Source organism: Idiotropiscis lumnitzeri, chromosome 19 (assembly GCF_059441095.1).
Source record: "Idiotropiscis lumnitzeri isolate Australia: NSW breed Sydney's pygmy pipehorse chromosome 19, RoL_Ilum_1.0, whole genome shotgun sequence".
NCBI lineage: Eukaryota > Metazoa > Chordata > Actinopteri > Syngnathiformes > Syngnathidae > Idiotropiscis > Idiotropiscis lumnitzeri.
The window spans coordinates 4,176,963-4,204,307 of NC_142409.1; the positions used below are offsets into that span (position 1 = coordinate 4,176,963).

The following is a 27,345-nucleotide window of genomic DNA, read 5'->3' on the forward strand; positions in this document are numbered from 1 at the left end:
CGCCGTGGAGACAAGCGTAGGGGAGCAAACCGCCGCCGCACTGTACCGCAGTGGTCATTTTACATTTGAATAGTTGCCGCCCCCAGCACAACCTACCCGCCCGGACTTCAGTCTGTGGTGTTAAAATCAGCAGCCACGGAGCGAAACAATTGAAAGAGCCTTTTGTGCTAAGTACACAGCAAGATGAGCAAATATAAACAATGCAGTGTGAATGTTATGTCTCATAAAAAAAAAAAAAAAGCGGCCTGCGTGTGAGTGTTTAGCATGAATAATATTGGTCATTCAATAGTCGTTGAGAGTATCTTTTCATTGGGATTGAGTTCTGAAGAGTGGGAGGAGACAGAATGACATTTATTAAAACAATGCCAAAGTGTTTATTCCTTGCATGTCATTGATAAAGACATTTATATGACATTTGTAGAAGATCAATAATTTGGCGCATTTACCTCATGCATCCATGCTGAAGGGCGATACCCGCAGCACCACATAAACATTTATGGTCACGCTGCAAAGATCCAAAGTGGTCCGTCAGGACGCTGAGAACATTATTGTAAAATAAATCTTTTTTTTCCATCTGATTTTCAAAGTCTTGTATCGGGAATGCCTTTCAAGTCGACCAAGGGATGTTCACGGTGCAACATTCTCGAATTAAAAAAAAAACATTTTTTTTAACCTATTCTCTGTTTCATGCGTCAAAATTCGTCTTTTTGTTATTTTCCTGTAAAGCGTCAAAATCAGTGCACAGCCATGACTCACGGGTCTTCGCTCATTCATTTCATTGTTGATCTTGACTAGCAACAGGCTAACTAGCGGTTGTCACATAGCTCTAGCCCAGGTGTGGGCAAACTACGGCCCGGGGGCCACATGCGGCCCGTTAAACGTTTTAATCCGGCCCGCCGAACTTGAAAAAAATTAAATGAATAAACCTTGTTAATGTTTTATTTTCTAAATACTGTAGTTTTTCAAAGACATATATATTGTTGTAATACTTTTGTTCACTTTCATTTAAAATTAAATGTATTTTTGTTTCTCCAATTAGGTGAGGTTACCAAAACACTCCTTGCATCTGCTCCTGGTCCGGCCCCTCTGTCAAATTTTATAACCCATTGTGGCCCGCCAATCAAAAGGTTTGCCTACCACTGCTTTAGCCGTTAGCTTAGCATGTAGCCCACCTCTTTTGCCTCATCCAGGGGCGGAGCTACATGGTGGCTACGGGTGGCAATGGTGAACCATTGAAGATTATGTGACACACACACCAAAAAAAAGAATTATCTGCAAAATTAGGATCAGTGTGTTTTATTTCATGAACACCTGACTGTGGATGGTATGGTTTAAAAAAAAAATTGCTTCTCAGTTCGAGAAGGATCCGAATGACGCACGCACGTGTGTATGGCCTGCACTCCTCCGTGAGCATTGTGTTAACCTGGCCACCCCACGGAAAAAAATTCTGCCTATACGTCTGGCCACTTCCTCATCACTGCATTTGGTACGTCAACTAACAGCTTCTTTGACCACTCGGATTTGGTGCTATAGCGGCATTCCGATTGGAGTTGTATTTGTTGTTGAAATATACGCATCACCTATAATCTTCAGAAGTGCACGAGCAGCTCTGGGAGGCAAACAGGGTCATCGGTAAGATGTGCCTGATGCCTATAGTACCTGGCTGAGGTTAGCGAGGTCCTGTCTTAGCAGAAAGCTACAGTCCAGTGGGTCAGAGGAAAGTTCATGGTGAGCCTTATCATTCTGGCACGCTTTTATTTTGAAAGCCTGACTAACAGGAAAATGTTGATGACACCCGGGTGTAGCTGAGAGGACTGGAACCACAAATTCTTTTGAAGTACTTTGGGATTTCAATATGTGGTACAATTGTGGGTTAAACTACGAACTCATTTATGACCAGCGGAGTAAAAAAAATGGATCTTTGACGTCTTTAGCTGTCAATGGTAGTAATATAGGCAATTTCTAAATTCACGGTTAGGCTTGGTCTAATGTAAATGTGTCATACGGTTTGTGTTTTGGTGTGCTATCTGCACAAAGGAATGAATGGGATTTCAACTGCCTGTCAAAGCTTGAATCTGAAAATAAAAAAAAAAAAGCCAGAAGTCGTAAAAGGTGATGAACCCTGCTTTTTTTTTTTTTTTGTTCTATATCATCATCATCATAATCAACTTTACATCTGCAACATTTCTAATTACTCTGTACGAACATTAAATTTTCAGCCTGATAAAACCAAGATTTTTTTGCTGGTTTTCTGGGACGACTTTGTGCCGAAAACATTAGTCCCCAACCACCAGGTTAGCGGTCTGCAGGCCACTTTGGGCCGCACTGATGAAAGGAAAAAAAAAACAAATAACTACTATACTTCTGATTTATTTATTATTCTAGGCTGAAAGATATTTTATTTTGAAAAGTGACTGACTTCTCTCTGTTACATCGCACTCTTGATGCATTATGCTATTATTAAACCCACAAACGAGCTACGAAGCCCACTCTGCACAACTGGCGGTGAGAGAAAAAGTTTGGGGACCAAATGCACTCATGGCACAGAAGGGGGACAGCAAGTCACGCTGCTAATATTCTGCCTTTAGTGGTAGTAACAGAGCCGACAGAGGGGTGGGACGAAACCTGTGTGAAATTTCACACTTGACACTCAATTCCTCGCTCCCGATAAGATGATCATAAGGCATCTAAATGTTTGACTCCGGAATTCATGCACAGTTGCAGCAATAGCATAGCATGGATCTTCCAATTGTACGTTTTGAAACAAAAGTCTGGCTTTGAGAAAGAACAATTTGGCATTCTCACACTGTAATAAAAAAAAAAAAAAGCTTTCATGTGCTCATGATGCACGGCAGCTTTTGAACTCAGTTGTTTCTAAACGCAATAACAATTTTGCCAGTAATCTGCATGCAGCTCGTGCGCGCTGAGAAAATGGAGGACGAGAAAGAGCCTTTTGCCTCAAAACTATAATTCATTGTTGCCAACGCTACAATCTCGATTACATCTCTGCATTTTAAAAGTGTAGTTTCCTATAAACAGCAATCTACAGCTCATAAAAATTCGCTCTGCTTCAGCATAAACACTCCCCTTGTCCTCTCACCCCATTCGCGTGCGTTTGTGTTTGTGTGTGCGCGCATACATGCATTTGGCCGTATGGCATAAACAATCTTCTTCTCCCGTCAGAAGCACAGAGTGATCCATCAGCTTCTCCACGGAAAACCAATTTCACTGGAGATGTTCAGTTTTTCACACACGCGCACACTCAGGCACATACACAGAGAGAAGGAAATGAAAGTGAAAGAAGAGGGACACGCGACGGTGAATTGAAAAAGAAAGATAGTCAGGAAAAAGAGAATACGGATGACTCGCCCTGCTTGTGTTTAATAGGATGCTCTGTTATTCGCCGTCTCATCGGTTCAATGCGTTACCCTAAAATGTTCATCTGTGGCCTTGCACTCAAAGCGCCGTGTTGGTTTTTATGCGAATGCTCGCATTGACGCTACCATTTCAGCCGCTAAATTCTTTTCAACGGAAAGCAGAAGAGAAAAAAAAAGGAGAGAAAACCAGATTAAACGCATTTGATCCCGCACTTAAATCCAACGTCATGTTCTCTTGTTTGGGGTGTTGAATGGCGTCCTTGCATGTGTTTTGGCCTCTAGAAGCCTTCGTGTGGATATGCAAGCCCTCTCAGTCAGGCAGAAATATCGTAGCGTCTGGCGAGCAGGTTAATGGGCTTAACATAAAACAAGAAAAGAATGGCGTTCTGCTTTTATTTTATTTTATTTTTCTCGAGGATCTGCATTGCTGCTAATGACCGCCGGGCCTCTCAAGTGCCATCTCAGCCCGCTAGAATTTGGAGATGACTCTTCAGAGCTTTTTTTTTTTTTTTAAAGAAAGACGAATGCAAATTAAAAAGCATTAGGCTACATTCATTTGCGGTCGTGGGCATATAGGCCACTTTTGGTCTGAGGGCCACTTAAGGCTGCCTTATTTCTTCAAATGACCTTGAAATCAAAGAAAGAGCAAGTTTTAATGATTTAGAGGGGCTCTTAAAGGCTCGACGAGAACGGCGAGACACGGCCTCATTAAAATTTTCATTTAAGCATTAAAAAAGCTTTTTGGGACAAATGTAGCTGCCAAGATGCTGAGTTGATACGTAGACGAAACTGTAAGAATGGACGGCATCTTCTTTAATGTTAATGCATCTATTGGGCCGTTCATCAGAGATTGTATAAATTACAAGTCATGCATTTGACGGCGACTTCTTGTTTTTTAGTGCGTGTGCATGGGTGAGTGATAAATGACCGCTGGTGGAGCATTGTGATTGGGTGCAGGCTCTGTGAATGACCGGGGGAATGCATAGTGTCTCTTTATATTTAGCTTCTATTTCTTCACCGGCTGTTCTTTTGTTGCGCGTGGCATAATTTCAGGTTGTGTGTGTGTGTTGGGGGATGTGCAAAGACTAAGACATGTGCCATCACCCTTTAACATTCCTGCACGGTCTCGTTTATTGTTTTGTTATTTCTCCAATGAATTAAAAATTGGGCTGAAGTATGGAAGAACGATTTAAGAAATGTCCTACCAAGAAACTGGAAAACGTATATGTGAGAATCCAAGTCACACAACAGATGTGAAATCCATCCGTCCATCCATTTTCTATGCAGCGTCACCTGTTCTTGTTTGTGGGGAGCTGGAGCCTATCACCGCTGACTTCCGGGTGACGCCACGCTGGACAGCTCGGCAGTAAATCACAGGGCAAATATGGAGAGAGACAAAGGTGAGCAAACTGTTTGCTTGTTTGTAACAGGAGTAGAAAGAGAAATTGTGTCAGATTTATTCCGGCTCTTATCCGCAGCCCCTCCACAACTTCTTGTCGTCTTGTGTGTTTAGTTATTTACAGCCCTGACAATCAAAAACAACAACAACAAACTGCAAACTACACAGCACCCTTTGTGTCACAAGCAAAAACAGGAAATCAGGCTTTTGTCCGCTGGAGATGGCATCAAAAAAACACCTTGTTTTCATGTGTCTTAAGCAATCCCATCTTGACGCCTTCACGTGTTCCCCATGTGGGGCTGTGGCGCTCCTCACAACACGTTGGGAAACAGCACAAACGATCTGGCGGGGAAGTCCCAGCGGGCAGCCATAACACGCTCATTTGTCGACATAGCTCTGCTGCACGGAGCCCCTGTTTGATTCCTCTCAGGTCGTCCCTCTTCTTTCTCTCTCTCTCACTTCACTTCTATCACCTGCTCATTTTGCTGTCTGTAGCGCCTACTTTCTTTCTTCCTCTCTGTCACTCTGTCTGTTGGCCTGTCTGTCTCCGTTTACTCCTCACGGGCCTCTTCTCACACTTCCTCCTTCCATTTCACTTCAAAATACGTGCTAGTTGTCGGCGTAGAAAAATACCAGCAGTGATTGCATCTTGTAAAGCACGTTGCAAGACCGCGTCTGAAACTCGTTTTTTTTTTATTTATTTTTTTTTAAGTTTGTCTGTTTGTGCTTCATGAATGAGAATAAGTAAACTGATGGGCCAAAAATAGTGCATATACAGGGATGAAAACTACTTACAAGTCACCTCCTGTACTTGGCAATGTACTGTTTGTGAAATAATTAAAATAATTCCAGCAATATTTCAATATTTATTAATCTAAGAAATGTTTAGATGGTGCTTTCAAACGTTTGACCAGGATACCAACATATATATATATATATATATATATATATATATTGAGAGGAAGCATGAAGGTCATCAGACACACACGCCATTAATGTATGCAAGTTATACTACCTGCCAACCTCTTTTGCGCAAGATCATCTTGTCGTAAGTGTTCCACTGAGAAGACTCTTCATTTAGTTATGCTGCAAGTGGTGAGTACACGCGCACACTTTTGTTGGTCTCAGCAATGCTCCTCTTCAGGTGGGCATTGCTGAGACACAATGCCAACATAACAAAATAGTCCATGATAATCGTTACAATCCATTCACAAGTCTCAATGCCCAACTCTAAATATTTTGAGTGTATAATTAAATTTGAGTGACATAATTGTCTGATGCATCAACGACAAAAATGGCCGGTTAAAAAAAAATCCTGCAACACACTGCATTGCATCGTAGCAAATTATAATTTCTTCAGTGTTGTCCCATGAAAATACAAAAAATAAATAAACAAACTGTGAGAGATGTGCTACATTTTTTATAGTGGTTCACCAACAAAAAAACAGTCAAGTTTCAAGAAACCTTTTCCGTGCAAACCCTTGCAGATTGCAATTTGGAGAGTCACTCCCAAAACAAAGACGCAATAAATAATAAAAAGATCCAGTCGTGCACATAAGCCCAGTCGGTTTCCAGAGTCCTCATGTGTAAAATGGTGGCAGGATTGCACGTGGAGCAGATGTATGTTGAACAGAACCCAGGTGGTGCTGCTCCCGTTATTAATGATATCTTCTGTTAATCACCAGCCCGATGCCGAAATAGGGCTCATGTTTTAGTGGGTTTTAAATAGAGCATCCCTAGACTACGTAGACTCAGGTAGAGGAAATAATGATAATAATAAGTTCAGGGACACTAGAAATATTTCAAAAGAACATGGCCTGCAAAAGAACTTCTGTTTTGTCTTCCGTGAGGTAATGGAAACTCAAACATATCAGATGCAAGGCGCTTCTAGCGTTGATTTGATTTATCCAGTTCTTTTGTAGAAATCAAGACTTTGAGGCAGGGAGCTAATTAGCAACAAACTTCGGAGTGAGCAGCACCTGAAGCGAGGACAAAGCCTTTTAAATAAAAAGGAAACGGAAATAAGATGTAAAAATGTGTGGATATGCACCTGACTATTGATATGATTTATTTAATTAATGAACTGCTGAAATAGGGGGGACCTCAGCTTATGTAAGTAATAAAAACATCTCTTTTCTCTCACACCAACATAAGAATTTTAAATGAGATCTTAAAAATTTAATGTTCATAATTGCAGTAAATATTTGTTGGAAAAAAAAATACAATTTATGAAAATGGACACCAATAGACACATTGTAATCATGGATAATATCACACAGGTGTACAATAAAAGACGAAATTGGGGACCTTAAATACATTTTGAATGAGTTAAAGGTCCATTTATTTCGGTGGGTCAGTCCAAATGCTGTAATGCATTAATAATCAAAACAAAACCATTTTCACTTAACACAACAATACAAAGTGGAATGAAATGTAATTTCCATTTTGACATCAATTAAAATATATAGTTAAATAAAACAAAACGTGAGCCATGTCATTCTTCTAAAACGACGACAGGAGTGGAATGAGAGCAATTTTCTTTTTCAAAATGAATTAATATGCTGTAATATATTATATTAGGACTTCACACTTCAAGTCTGTGAAATTATTCAGGACCCAAATGCATGGAAGTAGGATGTATTTGCAAAAATATTGATGAAAAAAATGCTAGCAAGGGTAGTGCGAATACTCCAAATTTAAAATAATCGTAGTTCTGAAAAGACCAAAACTCAAAGTAACAATGAGACAAAACACACCACTCCAAGTAAAAAGACAACACCAAGACGAAAGCAGGGATCTAAATACAAAAAATGAATAAATAACGAGACAACGGTGAACACCTGGACGAGACACAAGCTGATTTGTCGACACAAGGGGGCGTGGTCAACTAGCATAGGTGGAAACAATCAACGTAATGAACAGGACAAGAAACGAAATAAAATGACAAAAAAATGATTACAAATCTCAACAAAGACACGTATCCTGACAGGCGGTGGATGACTAGTTCCCAAAACGTGTGTGTTGTCCGTGGCAAAATTTGAATGTTGATCTTTACGCCCAAACCAGCAATACGTCATCGCACTAGAATCCAGATACGAACGGATCAAATATTGAAATCATTCACTTGTGTACTCATTTTTAATTCCACGTGTGACAAATACACAAAAGGAAGTGACTTTGTGCTGAGGTAAGGCACTTTACAGATATAGCTGACTTTGCAATTCACACTCCTTTCATTATTATGATTTAGACCTTATTGATTTGTTGTCACTTTAGTCGTATTGTACTGATCATCCGGACAGAAACGTGTTTTTCGCCATCTCTTTCCGTCATCACTATGAGGTCAATATCCGGTTCCCTTGCCATTCTTCCTCTCTGCCGGCGGCATCAAACCAAGACACAAAATGGGCAAAACAAAAGAGGAGCAACCCTTGGATGCGTACCGTAACAGTACTGTAACATCATAAAAGACAACTGTTCCACATTTCAAACAGGACTTAAAGTATCCTCACCGTTCACGGTTCATTCTTAATTCTGGCTCACGAATACTCTGACAAAGATGTGTATGTGAAACAGACTAAATATGTGATGATGAGCTGTTTATCCTTGTTAAATCTTGACAACATCGCAATGCCAATACACAAGTGGCCTCAGATGTGATGCTCGTCAATATCTATTGACAGGCAAATCAGTGTTGTTGTTCTTTGGTTCCGTCATTGTCCAGGCCTGATGCGCGATGGGCTAAACTGAGAGTAAATGTGATTGGATTTTCAGTCTCTGTCATTAAATTCCCATGCGGGGAATACTAATTCCAGTATTTAGTGTGGTGATGCTAGGGCTTGCTTTCATCTTAAACTGATTCCAGTCTAATTAGATTGGCCATGTGGGGGGTGCTGGATGTATCCGTCTGGACTAATCCCTGCCTCTCTGTCCCAAACATTGTATTATCCAGAGAAAATCCATTGGCTGCAGGCTATTCAAAGCCAGATCAGCCTCTGCACTGTATCATGGAGAGAGTGGAGAAGGGCGCACCATGCAGTGAGGGTGGAACCTAATGGTCATGAGTGATGTATGGCTTGCAGAAAATGCCATTTAGAGTTCACAATAAACCCTTTATCACGCATTGGAAGCAAACACATGCATTTGAACTGATAGGAACGGTGACAGTCTAGTTTTATACAGTCATTAGAACATTTCGAAAACAACGCGGCTAATGGTGCCTAATGTCGCTCCAACTGTTCATTGGCAATTGCTATGAGTTACCGTTTACACGTTTTCCTGAGCAAATGCCACCATTTGAGGATAAACAGATACACGTGATAAAACATAATCACGCGTGCTAACATTAGCTTAGCATGACACTGCTACGTTACACACTAGGGCGTGTCCTTTGCTGCAGCTTTATATTGCTACCCTCAGCCCTTTTTAGGTAAATACAGGAGACACTCGGTCTCATCTTTGTCATTTATTAGCATGTCTCATTCTGAATATTGCATTACATGCAATGTAGCTCTCTAAATTTCATCTTCCACAAACCGAGGCGGTAAGCGGTAAAGCGGCATAGAACTTGCTGTTCTATATAATTCACTCGATCCTGCTGCCTGTGATTTAATAGTAGACTAGAGTGAACACGCGGTGTACAGGGGTCCTTCTTTAAGGCGTCTGAGAAGGCCAGAAACATTGAAAGGCCTTGAGCCATTGTTCTCCACAAAGGTCAAATGCAATTCAATCCCATAATATAGCAGGGGGGAGCCCTACCTTGGCAACCGCTTGCACTTGGAGGGTGGGCAACGGCAAAGGACCATTCAGCAAAACGCTTGCCCGCTGTGAGCCGAGCACATTTGTCAAGGGCGACCAGTGAAGTCGGAAGGGGGCAGGAAAAAAAAAAAATGCTGTTTTGAGCCTTTAACACGTCATGGCTGCTCCTCCACACAAGTGAGAGTGTAAGCAGCAAACAATAAGGGGCACAAGTCATTCTTGCCAGAGTGAAAAGATCCAGTTCGGTTTTGCTGCTCTTGTGAAATTTCATTAGGTTGAATGTAACGACTTGTGAATGTGGGCTTTCTCTGTAACCCTGAAATGGGTGCGGGACACATTTTGCACGCCAGGATGTGATCTGCTATATCCAGGTGTTACACAGGAGTAATTTTTAATGTGATAGTGTTCCATCCGAAAGCCACGGTCTCCCACTTACACCGGTATTTGCTTAAAAATCTGCAACATTTACATTTTAAGATTAGAAAACCCTTCTCAATATAAACAAACAGATTAAATGGGTTTGCACAGGTGTGCACACTTTCCTATAACTGGGGATGTGGCTGTAGTCTGAATTTACCGATTCATTTACTCCTGTTTAATATATTCGGAATCAAAATAATAAATTCACACTCATGCACTATCTAGCCATCTATCTACTCCATCAATCTGTATGTGAATCTATCGATAATATTGTCATTGCTCATTTGCATTACACACATATACTGTATATATATTATTTTATACAATGATCCAATTATTAATAGCAATTGGACATCAAAGTGTGTACTAAAGGTGACCCCCCCCCAAATAAAAATGATACAAAGAATAACTTAAGAGACAAAAATGGTTTGCAGATACAGTTTTTAATGTATCACAACAATGAGCAACAAACATACTTGATGAACTATTTCCAGAAGTTGTTCAAATACCATCTACAATAAACGTCATTTCAACTATGACAACAGGTCTGTGACAAATAAAAAAAAAAAATAATAAAATAAAAGGTTCCAAAACCATGTTATTACCGTGATACGGTACAGTTGAGACCTCAAACAGTACAGTAACAAAAACTAATGCGACTACTCTCTATATATAAAACATCAATAACATTTTTGGTTTAGTTTATTTAAAGTTTTAGCCGTAGGGGCTTCTTCTTAATAAAACCTCAGGGTGCATTTCCTATGTTACCCAGATGTTGAAGAGTACATATTGAGTAGGATATGATTGCGCCATGAAAATCCCTTTGACATCCAGAACAATTCCAATTTTCAACCTTTTGAAGGCTGTCCTCATAAACATGACACAATCCGTCCACTTTTTTTTTTGTTGATGTTTTTTTTTTTTTTTTTTTTTTTTAAAGTTCATTTTTTGTTTTTGTTTTTGGCTGCTGTGCAGTTGCAATAACTATGTACAGTTGCTGTTGGCCCATCCGTTTTGTTGGTTTGTTAGCTTTTACCAGTCCTTGGTGTGGAAAGCGTCCTGTCAGTGATACTAGCATCTTAGCACGCGATGCTAGCAAGCGACAAGTTCAGTCTTAAAATGCGGAGCCACCGAGTGGGGAAAGGCAAAAAGCCAAGTTGTGAAAGCCTTTGGAATCAGGACAGTCGCTCATGTTTGTACAATGGCAAAATTGCACCTTGGGAGGCCAGAATGTCTCTTAGGAAACACAATCGAAAAGTGTCTTCAGGATCAAAGTAAGTGATAAAATACTAAAAATCCAAATGGACAAAAAGCTCACACAGAAAATCAAAAACGGACATTTGCTTTAAACCTTTGGGAAAGAACACCTTTATAATAAAACATAAGAGGAAATGTTACTTGATTTAATTGTTTGAAACAATAACTAAGCATGATTTGATTTAACCTGTCAAACAGTTGCATTACATGCTACTTGCTCATCTCAGAATAGGAAATACCAAAAAGCAATACATTTTTGCATTTCTTCATATTAATAAATTTGTACCATGCACAGCCAACTATGAATATGTACAACAGCTTTGCTCTTTTTGTTCACAAGCCTTTTTCTTTCATACAAATAGCCTTCTGTTACTTTGGAATGAATCACATAGTTTCAATGACCAAACTAGAAAGTGATTCTGAAAACAACAAAAACAAAGAAAAACAAACAAACAAACAAAAAAAACAAAAAACTGAACACCCTTTGACAGTTTTCACATTCTTAGTTCCACAGCAAAATTAACAATGTAACATTTAGAAAAAAAAAATAATAGCAGAAGCAAATTAATTCATGGATCAGTATTTTGTCTGGTTGAAGTTTTGAGAGAAATAATGGCAGGCAAAATACAATTACACAGTAGCAGCAAAACTTTTGTAAGGTAATACTTCTCAATGTTGAAATTCTTTCGTTAAATGCAGATGATCACAAGTGCCCAGAGAATTGATGGGAGGATGTCCACCTATGTAGTCACAAGCAGTACATAGGTGTAACACTGTTTTCAGTCCTACAAGTACATGAAATTGTTGAGTATACAACACAAATGCTGTGTTTTTTAAAGCAGCATATTTGCAAACAAATCATCATACCTTTTTTTTTTTTTTTCAAACATCTTGACCAACTTGTACCTTAACAGTTTCAAGTATACAGTACTGCTTTCATGGATGCACCAATTGTTAAATAGATTGTGAGACATCAATCCTGTAACACATATGGACCAATATGCTGCTGCAATCGACACAAATAATAATTAAAACACATACATACAAACATACAAAACAAACGGACCAAAAAAAAATCTATTAAATTAACAAATGGCCTACTTATATGATAAAAAGACAAATAAAAATAAAATAAGTGCACTATAGTCCAGACACAAGCAGGTACCGTAACAGTACAGCAATTCACCAAAGAAAAAACATGTTCTATTCACATGATCGGAGAGTCTATCAAAACTAGAGTTATTACCTCTTCAGAAAAGGGTGTGAGCAGAGGTACAAGTGAGAAGGTTGGCACAGATTAGTATAGAGTACAAGAACAAAAAAGGGGGCAAGGGAATAATTACAGCTTGTTGTATTAAAAACTGGCAAACACGGGGTTGTCATACACGTTTACTTTCTCATCCTAAATTCCCTCAATAGCAAAACCACACTGTCTTTGTAGGGCACAACTCAAAGAATATGCACATCATCCATTGTAACAGTTATATTGTCTCTTGGTACTCTATACACACCAAGGAAATGCGTCCGATAAAGCTTGACATGTTTTGGTTATAAGCCAAGTGTACCCAGGCTCGCTGCTTTAACAAATGAGAAATGTTATGTTATCTGACCTGAGAATTTAAAGCTACTGAATTACACCTATCTAAAAACTAAGAGAGATTCTCTTTGAGGGTTCTGGATCGTCATCCCATACAGTACATGCTAGCATTTGGAAAACAATCCAGCTGAGGTGCAATTTGCTATCATGAGAGTTTTTGGCTTGAAACAAGCCCCCCCATTGAGGGAGCCTGTGGACATTTTTTTTCCCTACTCCGTGTTTTTGTATACAATATAAGCTCAGTCAAGCATCTGCAACAGTTCTGTCCATAACAAAAAAAACATCAATCAATATCTTGCCAGCATATCAATATGGGAAAAACAATCCTGAGTCAATCATTTGGTACTGAATTTTTTTTTGGGTTAAGAGAAACTTTGGAACTGCAGTTTAAAAAGTCTTATTTTTTTTTTCTTTGAGCAAGGGATCCTTTTGTCACTCCTACACACTGAACATATCCATTCTGATACTACTGAAACTCGCGTCTAAGCCAGAGGCCGGCTTTGCCTTGACTTCCAACGCATTATCTAAGTCGTCCAGCTTCTGGCTTAGCTCATTGTCAGACTCGTCTGAACAACTCTCGGTGGGTAGTGAAGTTGGAACCCCTGAGGTGCTGCAGGAAGTTGAGGTAACCGTTGACGGCGAGGACAGAGGGGGAGGAGGAGAGGCTGACGGGGAGGAGGAGGAAGCAGCTTTCTGGGCTGTGGTGGTGGCCTGGAACAAGACATTAGGCCAGGACTTCATGGACAAGCGAGACAGATGAGGAAAGGTGTTATTAGAAGAAGCTGCAGACTGCGAGGTAGATGTGGTGTTAGGAGTAGGGGAGCAGACAGAATGAGGTAATAATCTAGTATGCTCTTTGGCATTTCTCATTGCTTGTTTGATTGTTTTCTCTTTGTGCAAGCTCGACTGAAGGTGTTGGCCAAGTGCTTCATTCCCATTGACGACCACATTGCAGGCGACGCACGTGTAGTTGCTCACTGCCTTTCGAAGTACCGTCTCTTGCGGGTCACTAAAAGTGTGTCCAAAGTAGCAGAGGGATTTTTGATGACGAACCACAGAATCTTCATCAGCAAAAATCATCTGGCACTTTCTGCATATAAACTCATGCTTGATGGACGGTACAATAAAAGCGTCTGGAAAATCCTTGGTACTTTTGGTATCTGTTTTCGGTTCTTCTTTTGTGCTTTCTATTGAAGAGCCTGTGTTGGTGCCATCCTTAGTATCGTTAGCTTCTTTTGGTTTGAAAGAGTTGGTTGCCGTGCCCTTTAAGCTCTGCGGTGTCTTCACAGGGGTTGATTTCTGTTGCTGCTTCTGCTGTTGCTCTAGTTGTTTCTGCTGCTGCTGTTGTTGCTTCTGCAGAGAATCCTGGAGGGACTGCTGGTACTGCTGATACTGCTGCAGAAGAGCGGTCGGGGAGAGGCCAGCAGCCATAGCAGCTTGTGGCACTGCTGCGGGGCCGTATGGGAACAGGGTCTCCATCCCGCAAAGCGGTGGGAAATAGCCCCCTGGTTGGACCCCTCTAGGAAGCTGGGGTGAGAAGCAGTTCGGGAATCCAGGAAGGAAGTAAGGCAGGAATTGCCCTCCCAAAAAAGAGCTGGGATCACCTGTGGCCAGAGCACTCTGAAGGGCCTGCAGCTTCGCTGTGTCCAATGGAGGCTCACTTCCTGGTTTCCCTGCAGCCATTTTCTCCCTCTTCTTGGCCATGCTGGGAGTCTCGGGCCGTGAGCTGCTCTCTTTCTCGCTGCCCTTCGTCTTCATCTGTGGTGGCTTGTCTCCTGTTGTTTTACTGTTGTCTCTCTCTGAGTCTTTACCTTGCTGTTCTGTATTATTTACTGCTGCCAAAGGTGAGGAGGGAACAGGAGGAGGAGGTGGAGGAGGAGGAGGAGTCTGCAGAATAGTCTTGGTTGGGGTAGTGCTGAGAGACATGGCAGGAGATGGGGTGGCTGGTGTAGGGAACCCAAGCATGCCAGCACCAGGAGATGCTAAAGCTGAAATACAGTAGTATATAGATATGGAAATATTCAATATTTAGATATTCAATCACAAATTGGGGAAATTTGTTGAAAAATTACTTCATTTATCTCCATTTTTTTAAACCTCTTATTCAGATTTTGTTATGGATCAAAACTGTCACATGTGCTTTAAGACAACGTCAGTCAGTCTTCGGATAGTACTAAACCATTAATTAGGAAAAGAAAAAAATGAAAGCCATGATAAATATACATTTGTTGTACAAAAATCTCATTACCAGTTCAACTCTGAAGATGAAAATCATGCATGCATTATACCAACCATTTGTAATTCAAAATTGTATTTAAAAATAGGACTTTCTGACTAACACCACTGTGGTACAGAATAAACAGCAGTATTGGAGAATAAAACAGTGCATGATCAAGATCAGTTCATTAAGCCTGTAGTCTGTTTTGTCACGGTTTGTCATACTAACTCACCAGGTGTGTTGGGTGGGAAAACAGGAAGTGATGATGGCCCGTTGACTCCAGGAAGTAGCACTGGCGGAAGGCCAGAGAGACCTGGGTAGCCTGAGGGCAGGCTAAGGCCAAGAAGTGCATTACTGTTGTCCACTGCTGTCTGTTGCTGCTGGCCAGGCAGACTGAGTCCCTCGCCAACTTTCTTCATGCGATCAAGCTCTTGCTGGGCCATCAGCTGTCGGACAGTGGTTGGTGCTAGGTAGTCCTTTTCCCTATCCACCTGGTTTCCCAGGGTTTCTTGCACTTTGGTGATGTGCTGTTTGGAGAAGATGTGATCTCGGATGGACATTCGTGCAGTGTACTTCATACCACACAAAGTACACTCTGGCATTGGTCCATCTGGGGAGCCTTGACTTATTATAAATGGCTTTCCAATATTTATCTTGAATTTCTTTTCTTTAGCTCTGGCATTCTGGAACCACACTTGGACAACACGCTTGGGAAGTCCAATCTCATTTCCCAGCATCTCACACTCTTGCATCGTAGGAGTGCGGTAATCGCTAAAACAGGCTTTGAGGACTTTGAGTTGTAGGTTACTCATCTGCGTTCTAAATCGCTTATGGCCTGGTCTATCGCCAGCATTGGTGCCTTTACCAGACTTGAATGGGTTACCTGACCCAAATGGACTTGGAGAACTGGGATCAGCTAGGCTTGACGATTCACTTCTGTCATTGGTATCATCCAGGTCATCATCTCGGGAACTGTAGTATGAGTCACAGTCTTTTCCGGAGAAACTGAGGGCAGGGCTCACCATACTGAATTGGAATCGATCATTTCCACCATCAGAATTTGACACTATGCCACTCTTGTTGTCACTCTTGTCCCCTCCATTAGCTGTGAAGCTTTCAACCTCATTGTTATTGCCCTCATCTCCAGTTGTAGCATCACTAATGGCAGTATTTATTGATGATGTCTCATCAAAGTCCATCTTGCTAAGATCATAAGATGTTAGATCGGCTGAGTTAACATTAGGCCCATCAGTTTCATCACAGTTTTCAGCTTTTAATGATGAAGGGCTTAAGAAGTTTTTTAGTTGCGCTTCAGATGGTTTTACTGGGGTTGATGATGCAGTAGGCAACTCGTAGTCATTTGGTTCAGTCTTGGTAGGCAGCTGTGAGAAGTCAAAGAAATTATATTTTGGGCTATCACCTCTGTCGTTGTCTTGATTCATCATTGGGCTTGGTGGCAAACTAAAGCCTGCTTGCTTCGCCTCGTGCCAGTGTCTAGATCGTATGTGACCATCTAGAGCTGACTTAGCTTTGAACAATGCCCTGCAAAATGGGCATTTTTTGTGGGACTGGGAGGGTCCAATTGCTCGAAACTGCCCTTTTCTCTCTCGAGCACGAGTGTTTTGGAACCAAACTTGTACCACTCGCTTTTTTAAGCCCACTTCTCTTGCAATGTGATCCAACATTTTTCTTGTCGGATTAGAATCAATTAGGTATTTGTCATAAAGGACCTCAAGTTGTTCAGGTGTGATGGTGGTTCTCAGCCGCTTATCTCTGTGTTGTTCTTCACTACTGTTTCCACCGTCTTTATCATTGACACTGTCATCCTTATCATCCAATTTTCTCTTCATTGACACTGACCCTGCAGCGGAGGTCAAACCAGTACTACCTTGTGAAGAGATTTGGGAGAGGCCTCCAGATAATAGTTGGCTAGCCATTAGCGGGTTGTTAGGGTCAAATATCATATAGGGCATATCAATGGGTCTTTCAAGGAACTGCGAGTGCAGAAATTGATTCTGGGCTGCCAAGAAATGCATATGTTGATGTTCCTGCCACAATTCTACTGTAGGGAATGCAATCTTACACTGGTCACACTGGTATTGAAGCATCTGGTGCGGCAGGCTGTTCGTGAGAGAGGAAAGGGCCAGGGAGAGAGGACTGGAGGGCACAGTGGCTGCTTGTGGCTGGGAATGTGGTCTTGACATAGGAGGCTGGGCAACTTTCTGAGGGGGTGGTTGAGGTGTGCAAGCTTTCGATGGCCTTGGTTCTGGTAGTGATTTGACCACTGGTGAGGGTGCAGTCTCAGTTTTATTTGGGTCACTTTCAGAACGAGGTTCAAAGTCTGGCTTAGGAGAGGCTTTTTCAATGCTGGTACGAGGAGAGGCCATCACAGGGGAGCTCGAGCCAGAACTGGTAGCAGTTACATGGGAATGTTTGGGTGGCTCTAATGATTGTTGTGTCATTCTAATTGGAACTTGATCATCTGTGTATTCTTCACATTGATTTTCCTCATTACCATCCTCATCTTCATCCTTGTAACACAGCTTCTTCTGGTGAGTGATGAGGTCAAAGATACGTGGGAAAACAATACTGCACTTTTTACACTGGTACTGCATGTTGTTAGTTCTGATGTAACGTTCATTAGTCAGCTCTTTTTTCTCACTGTCTTTAGAGTCGGCTTGGTTCTCATAGGTTTTACGAGCTTTCTGGCGTGCATTTTGGAACCACACGACAATGACTCGTGTTGGTAGATTAAGGACAGTGGAAAGTTGCTCAATTTCATCATCCTTTGGATAGGCATTGGTGTCAAAGAAATCTTGAAGAACCCTCAATTGGTAATCTGTGAATCTAGTTCTGGAAGACCTCTTGTTGATGGCTGAGTCGGTCCTGTAGTATTCATGGGTGCTTAGCTGAGTCTCGATTCGGATGTCGTCCAAAGTAGTAATGGGAGGAATATTAAAATTGTAGGGAGAGTCTTTGCTCCTCTGTCTCTCTTTGAAGAGGGTGTTACGGAACCAGTGCTTTATGACCTTTTGAGGCAAACCAGACTTCTCTGACATCTCCTGAATTTGCTCTTCGTTGGGGGAATTGTTTATGTCAAAGTTGGCACGGAGGATTTTCAGCTGGTCATCAGTTATACGAGTTCGTGGTCGCTTAAACTGGGACTGGCGGAGGAAGTTCGGATCGAGCCCCAATTGTTGCTGACAGAGTTGTGTAAGGTCGGTGGAGAGAGAATCCATAGTAGGCAACTGGAGAGCCAATTGAGGAGGCAATCCCGGGTGCTGGACGGATTGCATCATGAGCGGTGGGAAAAGGGGAAGATCCAAAGGAACGGGAAGTTGCACTTGGGGAGGTGCAGGAGGAGCAGTGGGTGTTGGGGGTGGATGTGGTGGCTGTAGTGGTGATGTCTGGTGTGTTGTTTGATGTGAGGTCTGATGGGGGGCAGAAACTGGTGATGGTGTTGGCGTTTGGGGCTTGGTCATTGACGTTGAAGATGTTTGAGGTGATGTCACTGGGACAGTCGCAGGAGGAGGTGGAGGAGGAGGAGGTGGCGGTGGTGGTGGGGGTGGAGTCTCAGGTGAAGCTGGGTTAATTGGGTAGAGTTTGTCATAGGCCTCTCTGTACTGCTGGGCAAACCTTTCTAGCTCTACGTATGGGAAAAACTGACTATGCACATGCTCTTGGTGGCTTTTGAGAATAAGCATATTGGAGAAGAGCTTTCCGCACATTCCACACTCAAGCTTATCAGGTTTCATATCCATTTGCTCACCTCCATCTTTAGTTTTCTTTTGGTTCTTCTGTCTATTTTCATTGTACTGGATGACGAGTTCAAATCCAAAATTCTCCAATAGTGCTTTGGCAGCATTACCTCTTGCTCCTGACACAATGCGAGGAGGAGGAATCAATGGCTCAGAGAATTTTGACTTCTTAGTGTCTTTGTTGTCTTTTGCCCCATCCATTAAAGCGTCACATCCATTTTCCAACTTTGTTCTGGTGTCATGTTTTTCAAGGTGGTCTTCTGTCTCTTTTGACATTTGAATATCTGAGACTGATGCATTGCTAGGCTCCATTTTCGGTTTTTGGTTTAGGATTTGCTGGTTCTTCTGTTGCTGGATCTGTGACTGCGTCTGAGAGACTTGCTGCTGCTGTTGCTGTTGTTGCTGAGCCTGTTGCAGTTGGTGCTGCTGTTGCATCTGTTGCTTCAAATCTTCTAGGAATGATCCTGTAAGACCTGGCATTCCAAACGCTGCTGCTGAATGCAAAGCAAGCTCTGGACTTAGGTTGAACTCTGCTCCTGGGATGTAAAAGGGGAATAGGAATTGTGGTTGTTGAAATTGCAACAATGCTTCTGGAGTCATTGGGAAATGGGGAAAGAAAGCTGGGTTAAGGAATTGAGGCTGGAAGAAAGCAGCCTGTTGCTGGAGTTCATGTTGAAGTTGCATTTGTAGTTGCGCTGAGGACTGGGCAGACTGGTGGCTGCTTGACTGTGCTGAAACATGGTCAGTAACTTGTTTGGTGTTGTTGTTGCTATTAGTGTCTTTGGGTTCCGCAGTATTTTCTTTATTAGCTGATGTGCCACTTTGAGCAGAGTCTGTGTTGCTGTTGTTGACTAGTGTGCTTGGAGCAGGACTTTTAGCTGGCACTGGACCGCTTGTACCAGTGCTATTGCCGCTTATTTCAGATTTGGCTGTTCGAGCTTTAGTCTGGTGCAGTACCGACCTCATGTGAATCTCAAGTGTTGAACTTTGGCTATATGCAACATTGCATATATTGCATTTGAATGGTTTGTTGTCAATGTTGTTTCCTGCTTCTTGCGGAACTGGGCTTGATGCTTCTTGAAGGACTTTCTTCAACTTGTGCAGATGGGAAACAGAATTATAATGGACTAGTAAAATATTCTTCTGAGTGAAAGACTCCTTACATACTGTGCACTTGTAAGGTCTAGAAGGATCTAGAAATTTCTCCATAGTAAAGTTTGGCCCTTTCCTAAATGGTAAGGTGCGTTTTGGTTCTGCTCCCATGTCATCTATCAGAGAACTGCTGTCACTTCCGGTAGGACTGGGCTTCTCATCCTGATCTATTTCATCATCCTTGTCCAACTCATGCTCAAATGCCTGTGCTTCCTCCAAAGCCCTGGCTTCACTCTCAGTGATATCACCATTCAGAGGGAGATTTCCAATCAGTTGATGTACTTCAGCCTCAGTTAGTTCAGGATGTCCATTCTCCAAATGCTTCCTGAGGGCCAGGAATGTCCTGAAGCTCCGCTGACAAAGGCTACACATAGTGGCTGCTCTGATGGCATGGTACTGGGAATGTATCTGGAGCTTCTGCATTGTCTTGAAGGCCAGACTGCAGTGATTACAACGGTACTTGTAGACATGGCGATCAGACACTGACAGCTGCTGCTGCTGCTGTTGGAGCCTCTGGAGTTCGCTGAGATGATCCTGAAGGGAATCAGGGGACTTGCTGTCATGCCCTAACCCGCTTGCTTTCCTCCAGTCAGGAGCCTCTGAGGCTTCCTTTGGGGGCTTCATTTCCTCACCTTGGAGGTCTAATTCATTCTTATCTTGACTTGGCAATTCATCTTTTGAGCAGTTTCCTTGAAGAAGACAACACAATTTTAAAGTGTTAACGCACTGTCAAGAGAACTAAATGTAGGTCATATCGACATACAGTATTTGAAGTAAATGCTGCTTAGAATGCTGTTTACCTTGTGATTTTCCAGACTGATCAAGCGCGGCTGATGAATCTATTGAAGGCAATCCCTTGTCTTGTCCAGTTTGGGGATGACTAGCAATATTTGAGCCAGTCGTATCCGGTCCAACAACCTATAAAGACCAAGTAGGTTCTCTTTCATTACAGCAGCTTAAAGTCCAAAAGTCTCAAAAGTTATACGACAAGCTGGGTCACCTCGGATATCTGACTGTGAGGACAATAGTTTCAAAGGCAAATGTTCCGTCAAACGTTTTGTAATTGGCAATGAGGACAGCGAGGTCACTCTGACACTGTGATGAAATTATGCCATGCAATTACAGGCAATTACACGCGCACATGCACACAGTCTTTACATACCGTCATAATGAGCTTTTCTACACAGTCAGGTGCCACACTGTGAAGGTGGGTGAGATGCAGCTGCAGGTGAATTTTGTTGCTGAGGACATCCTGACATAGTGGGCAGCGGATCACTGGCTGCATGGAATGCTGGGACATCACATGGAGCTGCATACGGTTGGCATCTTTACTGCTAAAGTTGCAATAGGGACACTGCTGAACCTAGAACAAAAATGCAGGCGGGTTGAGTTACATTTGCATGTAATCCAGCCAGATAAAGCAACTAATTATACGGCTAGAGATTTTCACGATCCGTATCTTTTACACTGCTAGTGGTAAAATGACTCTGGGACACGGAATCTCCATACATGTTGATCTCACTCAAACATAAATGTATTGTAGGATTACCACATTTCAAATAATTAAATTAATTCATTGCACTTTATTTTGACAAAAATAAAAAAACTGACCAAAAGATTTAATCAGGAGATTACAAATGACAAAGTTGTGTACTCTTCCAAGCTACGTCCCCAGGCGCTCATTACTGGGAGTACGCAGAACTTAGCTGCCTCTCTCCCACCTGTCTTAATAGAATCCATTTCTGAAATGACAAAGTCTTCCATTCTTATAGGACCCAGACGGGCTAATACTTCATAATCTAATTTAAAAACACATATAAGTTAAAGAGATGCAAAATAGGGGGCAGCAGGGAGGGAGCCACAAGCCGAGGGCAGATATTCCGTTAAAGAGTATGATGACTGCTCTTGATAGTAAAAAGCTCTACCAAGGAGGGCATGGAGGACAATGTCTCCAATGAAACTGGCGCTTCCCAAATTCCCATTTTCTGTACTGTTTATTCTGTTCAGGGTCATGACAGGATCTGGAGTGTATCCCAACTGATTTAGAGTGAAAGGCAGACAATACTGTGGATTGATCAGCAGTCAATAATAGCGAGTGTGGATTGAAGTGGGAATTGATCTCACTTCAACTGCGTGAAAGTCAGTTTGGTGACCTACTATGCAACCCGTGGCCTTGAAACCAGAGCTAGCGATGACTAACTTCCGAGAAGTTTGCCTAAAAAAGTTTACAAGCACAAAGGTTGGATGTATATTCATCTTTTTAAAATACTGCCTTTCAGTAGAGTCAGCTATCTTGTAAAACCACAGTCAGACATCAACATGTCTACCAGATGTCCATTTTAAATCAATTCCAAAAAAAATAAATCTGCAGTTGTGTCGCAGTTGAAGGCTCAAAACTGACAAATCTCAAGATTCTGCAGACCAGTACCTGTTCAGCGGTCGAGTTCCTTGCTTCGACAGATTTGGGTCTTTTAGGTGGGCTTTCAATTTGCTGATCGTGCTGGAGTGAATGTTTCAACGCTGTGGTCTGTCCAGTCGATTCTTTGGATGTGGCATTCACTCCTTAAAGTAGGGAAGAAAAGATAATTCATTTAAAAAACATGTTTTATATGATCATGATACCTAGCTTGAACTTTCTGTTGCTTTAAAATCAATGTTAACAACATATTTAAAACATCAATAATTAACAACGATGATTTATTCTTTTTTTTTCGTTTTGCAGAAAGCAATGACACTTCAACCATGATGTGTTCATCGACTGTAGCTACAAACACTTTTCAAGGAGACACATAGGTGATCATTTAAAAAGCTGTGACACCGTCACAACTTAAGTGTGCAGGCACGGGCGGTATCGCTCATGCACACGTACTTCCTGCCCTGAGGCCATGTGAAATGGAGGAAACTCAGGCAGGCTCATTATCACAGCACGACATACATTAAATGTTATGGTAATATTATACACTTCATTAGATCATATACATTTCCCCAGCTGCTTCAACTATGCCTCTGTCTGCACGAGATGCAACATTTTTGGGAGGGGGGGGGGGGGGGTTGTCACGGCTGGTGGTACAGTAGTGTGTGTGTCGATTTGTACGTGCATGTGTAAGTGTGTGTGACGTTAACAAACAGCGCTCAGTGTGGGGAGATCAGCCTCTGGTTGTATTTAGTGATAAATCTTTCATTAGCTTCATCCTCGCATACAGGCGCTGCAGCTCAACACAGCTAGTGCAAAAACAAAGACCCAGCAACAGAAAACTCGCCCAGCCACCATACTCCCCCCCCCCCAAGTCGTCATCCATAAACCCCTCCCTCTCCTGGTCACTCAAGGCAATATGCGAGCCTCACTCTTGCGAATCAACGATTCACGCTAGATGCACAAAGGGAAAAAAGGGGGAAATCAAAGCACTGATACATGGCGAGGGGGTAGAAGAGAGAGAGGAAGAAAAAAAATTGTATTTCATATTATTCCGTGGCTCATGTTTTTATTGGGTGCATATCAATTCCTCTGGCCTGTTCATGCATTTTAATTCTGTTGCATTAAGTAGGCGTTCCACTTATTTTATTTGTAATCCCCTATATCTGGAGCCTGAAATATTGGCCTGTCAAGGGAAGTGACAAGAGAGAAGGAGGGAGGGAGTAAAGGGGGAAGAAAAAAAAACACAAGGGCACAATGTGAATTTCCAAGAACATCTGAAAATTGGACCGCAGCTCAGAATAGCAAGGTAATCTTGGTTTACGCCACTTGCCACGGCCCCTGCTGGGCTTACATTGCTGTTGGTGTGCATGTATGTGTGCACATTATGTCTTCTATGACAGGCCTCTGACACTTTAATGCAGCCGTCATATAACCTGACCTTTCTGCACTCGACAGCCCAACCTCCCCTATTCATTATGACCAATTCTAATTTCAACTTTCAATTTTTGCCTCCGTCTTTCACTCAATTTGCAACTAAATTGCATCCTTGCGAGGGGAGATGAGGTGATTGTCGGACAAGAGGCTGCAAACACATTTACATGGAGGATGGGAGCGAGCCCACACATCACCATTGATTACTGTCATAGGGAATGCGAATGTATGTTTGCCGAATGGCTGCACGCTCGGTTGTGCGTCTGTCTTTTTGATGTAGATTTGTCTTGGAGCTTTCATCAAGAAAAACAGTTGGGCTAACCTTGACTGCCGAGAGAGCCATTCTCTCTGTGGCCACTTAGGAGATTTAAATGGCGAGCCCTGCCAGTGCATAATGAAGCTGTTTGGAGAAATGCCTTCTAAAGTCGAGTGTCCTTCAACTATACCTCAAACCCAATTGTGCACAATGGGGTAAAAGCACAATTCAAATACCATCTATGATTTTATGAGAGAAAATCAAATATCCATTTGCCGGAGTTTGCTCTCAAAGTCTGCACGGATAGCAAGAATCATTAAAAAATAATAATGGGAGTGAGTCGGATCCAGAAGAAGATGGCAACCACCCCCCTCGTTTTCCTTTGTCTGGGTGAGTCTGCATCCTACACTTAATGACTCTGCCCGTTTTCCCTCCTCCCTCTTCTTTGCCTTCCCACCTTCCCTCCATCCTCATGTGGACTCCACCAGCTGCAGCCCAGTGAAGCGGCGGGGCCGAATAAACCTGACACCCCGTAACCGCTGCAAGACAAACCCCCACCTCTACCAATGACAAATGTCTGCATGCAGCAGGACCTGGCTTGATTAGATAAATCAAAAGGAGATTTATGACACTCGCCCCCCTTTTGCATTTCAGGGGGAAAAGCACAGCACACTCGCCACCCATCTTTATTTGCAACTGTCAGTGGTGTTTAGGGTGTCACGGACGGGCACTTACAAGCAAGTGCAGTCGCAGATGGAAAGAAGTAAAGAGCAGTGGAGGGCGAGGGAGAGAGCGAGAATTGGGGGATTGAGAAGCATGCAAGATTGTGTTTTAAATAAAATTGCATATGGATTTGGAATAATAAAAGGATATTCTCTCAAAGTATGCTATACAAACAAAAGCTATTCTTTTTTCATCTGGTGGAAACTTACCTACTTTGACCTTGTGCAAGCGACTGAGCAATTAAGAGTCCATTCCCGACCATTCCATGAAAATACGAAAGGCTCCACAACTTAAGCGGAAGCAGGCTGGGTGGCGGCAGCTTGGATTTAGTATTCAATTTAGCACTGCTGAGGCCTGGCAGACTGGCTAAGGTTATGAAGTAGTAAATCTACGGGGGGGAGCTGGCCAAAATGGGCCAGGGAGGGTCGGTTGACATGATTTACTTGTCTCTTGCTCTGAGGTTACGCATTAGGCTGACCCCCGGTCACTTGATAACATTACAACAACACACTCTGAACCCCAAACTCCCACCGAAGCACTCAGCGGGCTACAGAAGGAGAGAGAGAGAATGTTAAAAAGCAAACGTCTTGCCATTTATGTGTGTTTTTGAATGACCGTCTCGCTCTTCTGTTGCAGTTGCATCTGATAAGCGAGATGAATACGAACAGGGCCTTGTCATATTTGACAAATCGACTATGACGCACACACAAAAAACAAAACAAAAACACATGCATAGAAGAATAGCTGCAGGCCAGTAATTAAACATGCTAATATCTTTAATATATTTTAATCTCATCTTGAGAGAGACTGAGAACAAGTGGAGCCCTCATCTCAAATTTGCGAGATGAATGCAAATTTAAAGAAGGGAAAATATGGAATATATAAAATCTAATGTGGTTTGTGTGCAGTTCCTTTTTGTTTTCCCTCGTTATCTGCACCATCCAAACATGTATGCTTTTAATAAATTTGACTCCGGGAACAATGAGTAAGAGGTCTGCTAATTTGAAGCAGGTAGATATCTGCAAAATTCCTTGGACCGCGTCACAGGCTCATTTCCATGCTGGGGCCTTTTGTTGAGTTGGTTATTTATAAGAAGTAGGCCCCTGAGCTATGGTGACATGCGCCGTCTACACACACAGCACAAAGCTATCTGGAAGTAATCCACATCAGGGACATTTGCATGGAGAATGTAACATGGATTATAATTAATCTAAAGTGACATGGGATTTAAAAAGACAATGTAAATGAAGCTGGGGAAAAGACCACTCTGCCTTTCCTTGCCCCTCCCCCTCCTCATATCTCCCCATTTTTTTTTTGCCATCTCCCTCTTCCCCTCTGCATCTATATGCCCCCTCTTTGTTTAAAGCGTCTTAGAGATGAAGTGTGCAGGCAGCAGACTGCTCACTTGGCCACACTGTAATCCTTCCCCTCCATAGGGAATCGCACATACACACATCTGAAGCGCGCCACAGACTGGAGGCTGAGGAAGGAGTCGCTAAATTGTACTACTTGAAGTTGGTGCAAGAAACGGAAAAAAAAAAACGGGGTAGATGGGTAGATAGAAAGCATGCTTTAAAGTTGCAGCAACCTGGATATTGTTGCACCCTTTGCTCCATTTTTTTTTTCTTGTGTGCAGTGGTGTTAAATGACATTAGCGGTAATATACGGTGGTGATCGCATGGATGGTGGTTTCCCCCCGCCAGTCGCTCAGATAGGACTGTCAGAGAGACAGAGCTGAGAGATAGATGACGAGACCAAACTAATAGGCCCCAGCCTCACTCGGCTCGCCTTCTGCCTCATTGAGCCTCACATTATGGAGCAAGGTATGGCATGCTCGGATGCAGGAGGCGGGCAGGGGAAGGAGTGGGGGTTACTTTGAGATGGATGGAAGCGAGGTGTTGGAAGGTGTCTGCGTGGTTAAGGTGGGAGAGGAAGAGGAAGACATTAGTGGAGAGAAAGAGAAAGGGAGAATTTCACAAGATGGAATGGAGGCATGAGGTGCCATGTGATATTCATCCCGGGCAGTGGATTTCCATCTCATACATAAACGAGCGGATGAATTTTTATTTGGGTAAATCAAAGCCAGGGCTACCCTGACCGCTGAGGCCCTCAAAAAGGACCCCCCCCCGCGCCCAACAGTCGCCACCAGTCACAATGTGCATAGTGTTTCTCCTGGTCATTAGAAACCAAGGACAATATCTCTGCAATTTCATGTCTAAATTAACACCCAGTGACATTATTATCTATTGGCCAACAATTAAAGGATGGATTGTGCCAGAGAAAGAAAATGAAGGGACGGTGGCACATATATATAAATAAAAAACTAATTTACAGGTTTCAAAGATGCAATATTAGAAAAACATACACAGCAGCCACCTCACCCAGCCCCCATCTAATCCTGAGCTTATGAAAAATTAATATGTCATCGGAGAGGGCACAAGAACGGGAAAAGATTAATGCAAGGCGCTTATAAATTACAAGCACGCAAACTGATTTGATTAAAAAATAATCTGGGGCCTGGACATTGCCTTGTAATAACCACAACTTGTCCCTCTCCTTTTCTCTCTGTTTTCCTCTTTCGCT

At 42.4% G+C, this 27,345-nt stretch overlaps 1 protein-coding gene across 2 annotated transcripts in view; it reads right to left on the reverse strand.

The window, feature by feature from the left end:
- Nucleotides 1-10,378: 10,378 nt before the first annotated feature.
- zfhx4 (zinc finger homeobox 4) overlaps nucleotides 10,379-27,345 on the reverse strand; it is a 77,872-nt gene continuing 60,905 nt past the window's right edge. For both annotated transcript variants that reach the window (XM_088282854.1, XM_088282853.1), the window contains exons 8-12: nucleotides 22,365-22,498; nucleotides 21,099-21,299; nucleotides 20,737-20,854; nucleotides 15,259-20,625; nucleotides 10,379-14,796 (exon numbers count right to left, since the gene is read on the reverse strand). In XM_088282854.1, coding sequence (XP_088138980.1) covers nucleotides 13,247-14,796; nucleotides 15,259-20,625; nucleotides 20,737-20,854; nucleotides 21,099-21,299; nucleotides 22,365-22,498 — 7,370 coding nt within the window. In that variant the 3' untranslated portion in view covers nucleotides 10,379-13,246. The remainder of the gene's footprint in view (nucleotides 14,797-15,258; nucleotides 20,626-20,736; nucleotides 20,855-21,098; nucleotides 21,300-22,364; nucleotides 22,499-27,345) is intronic.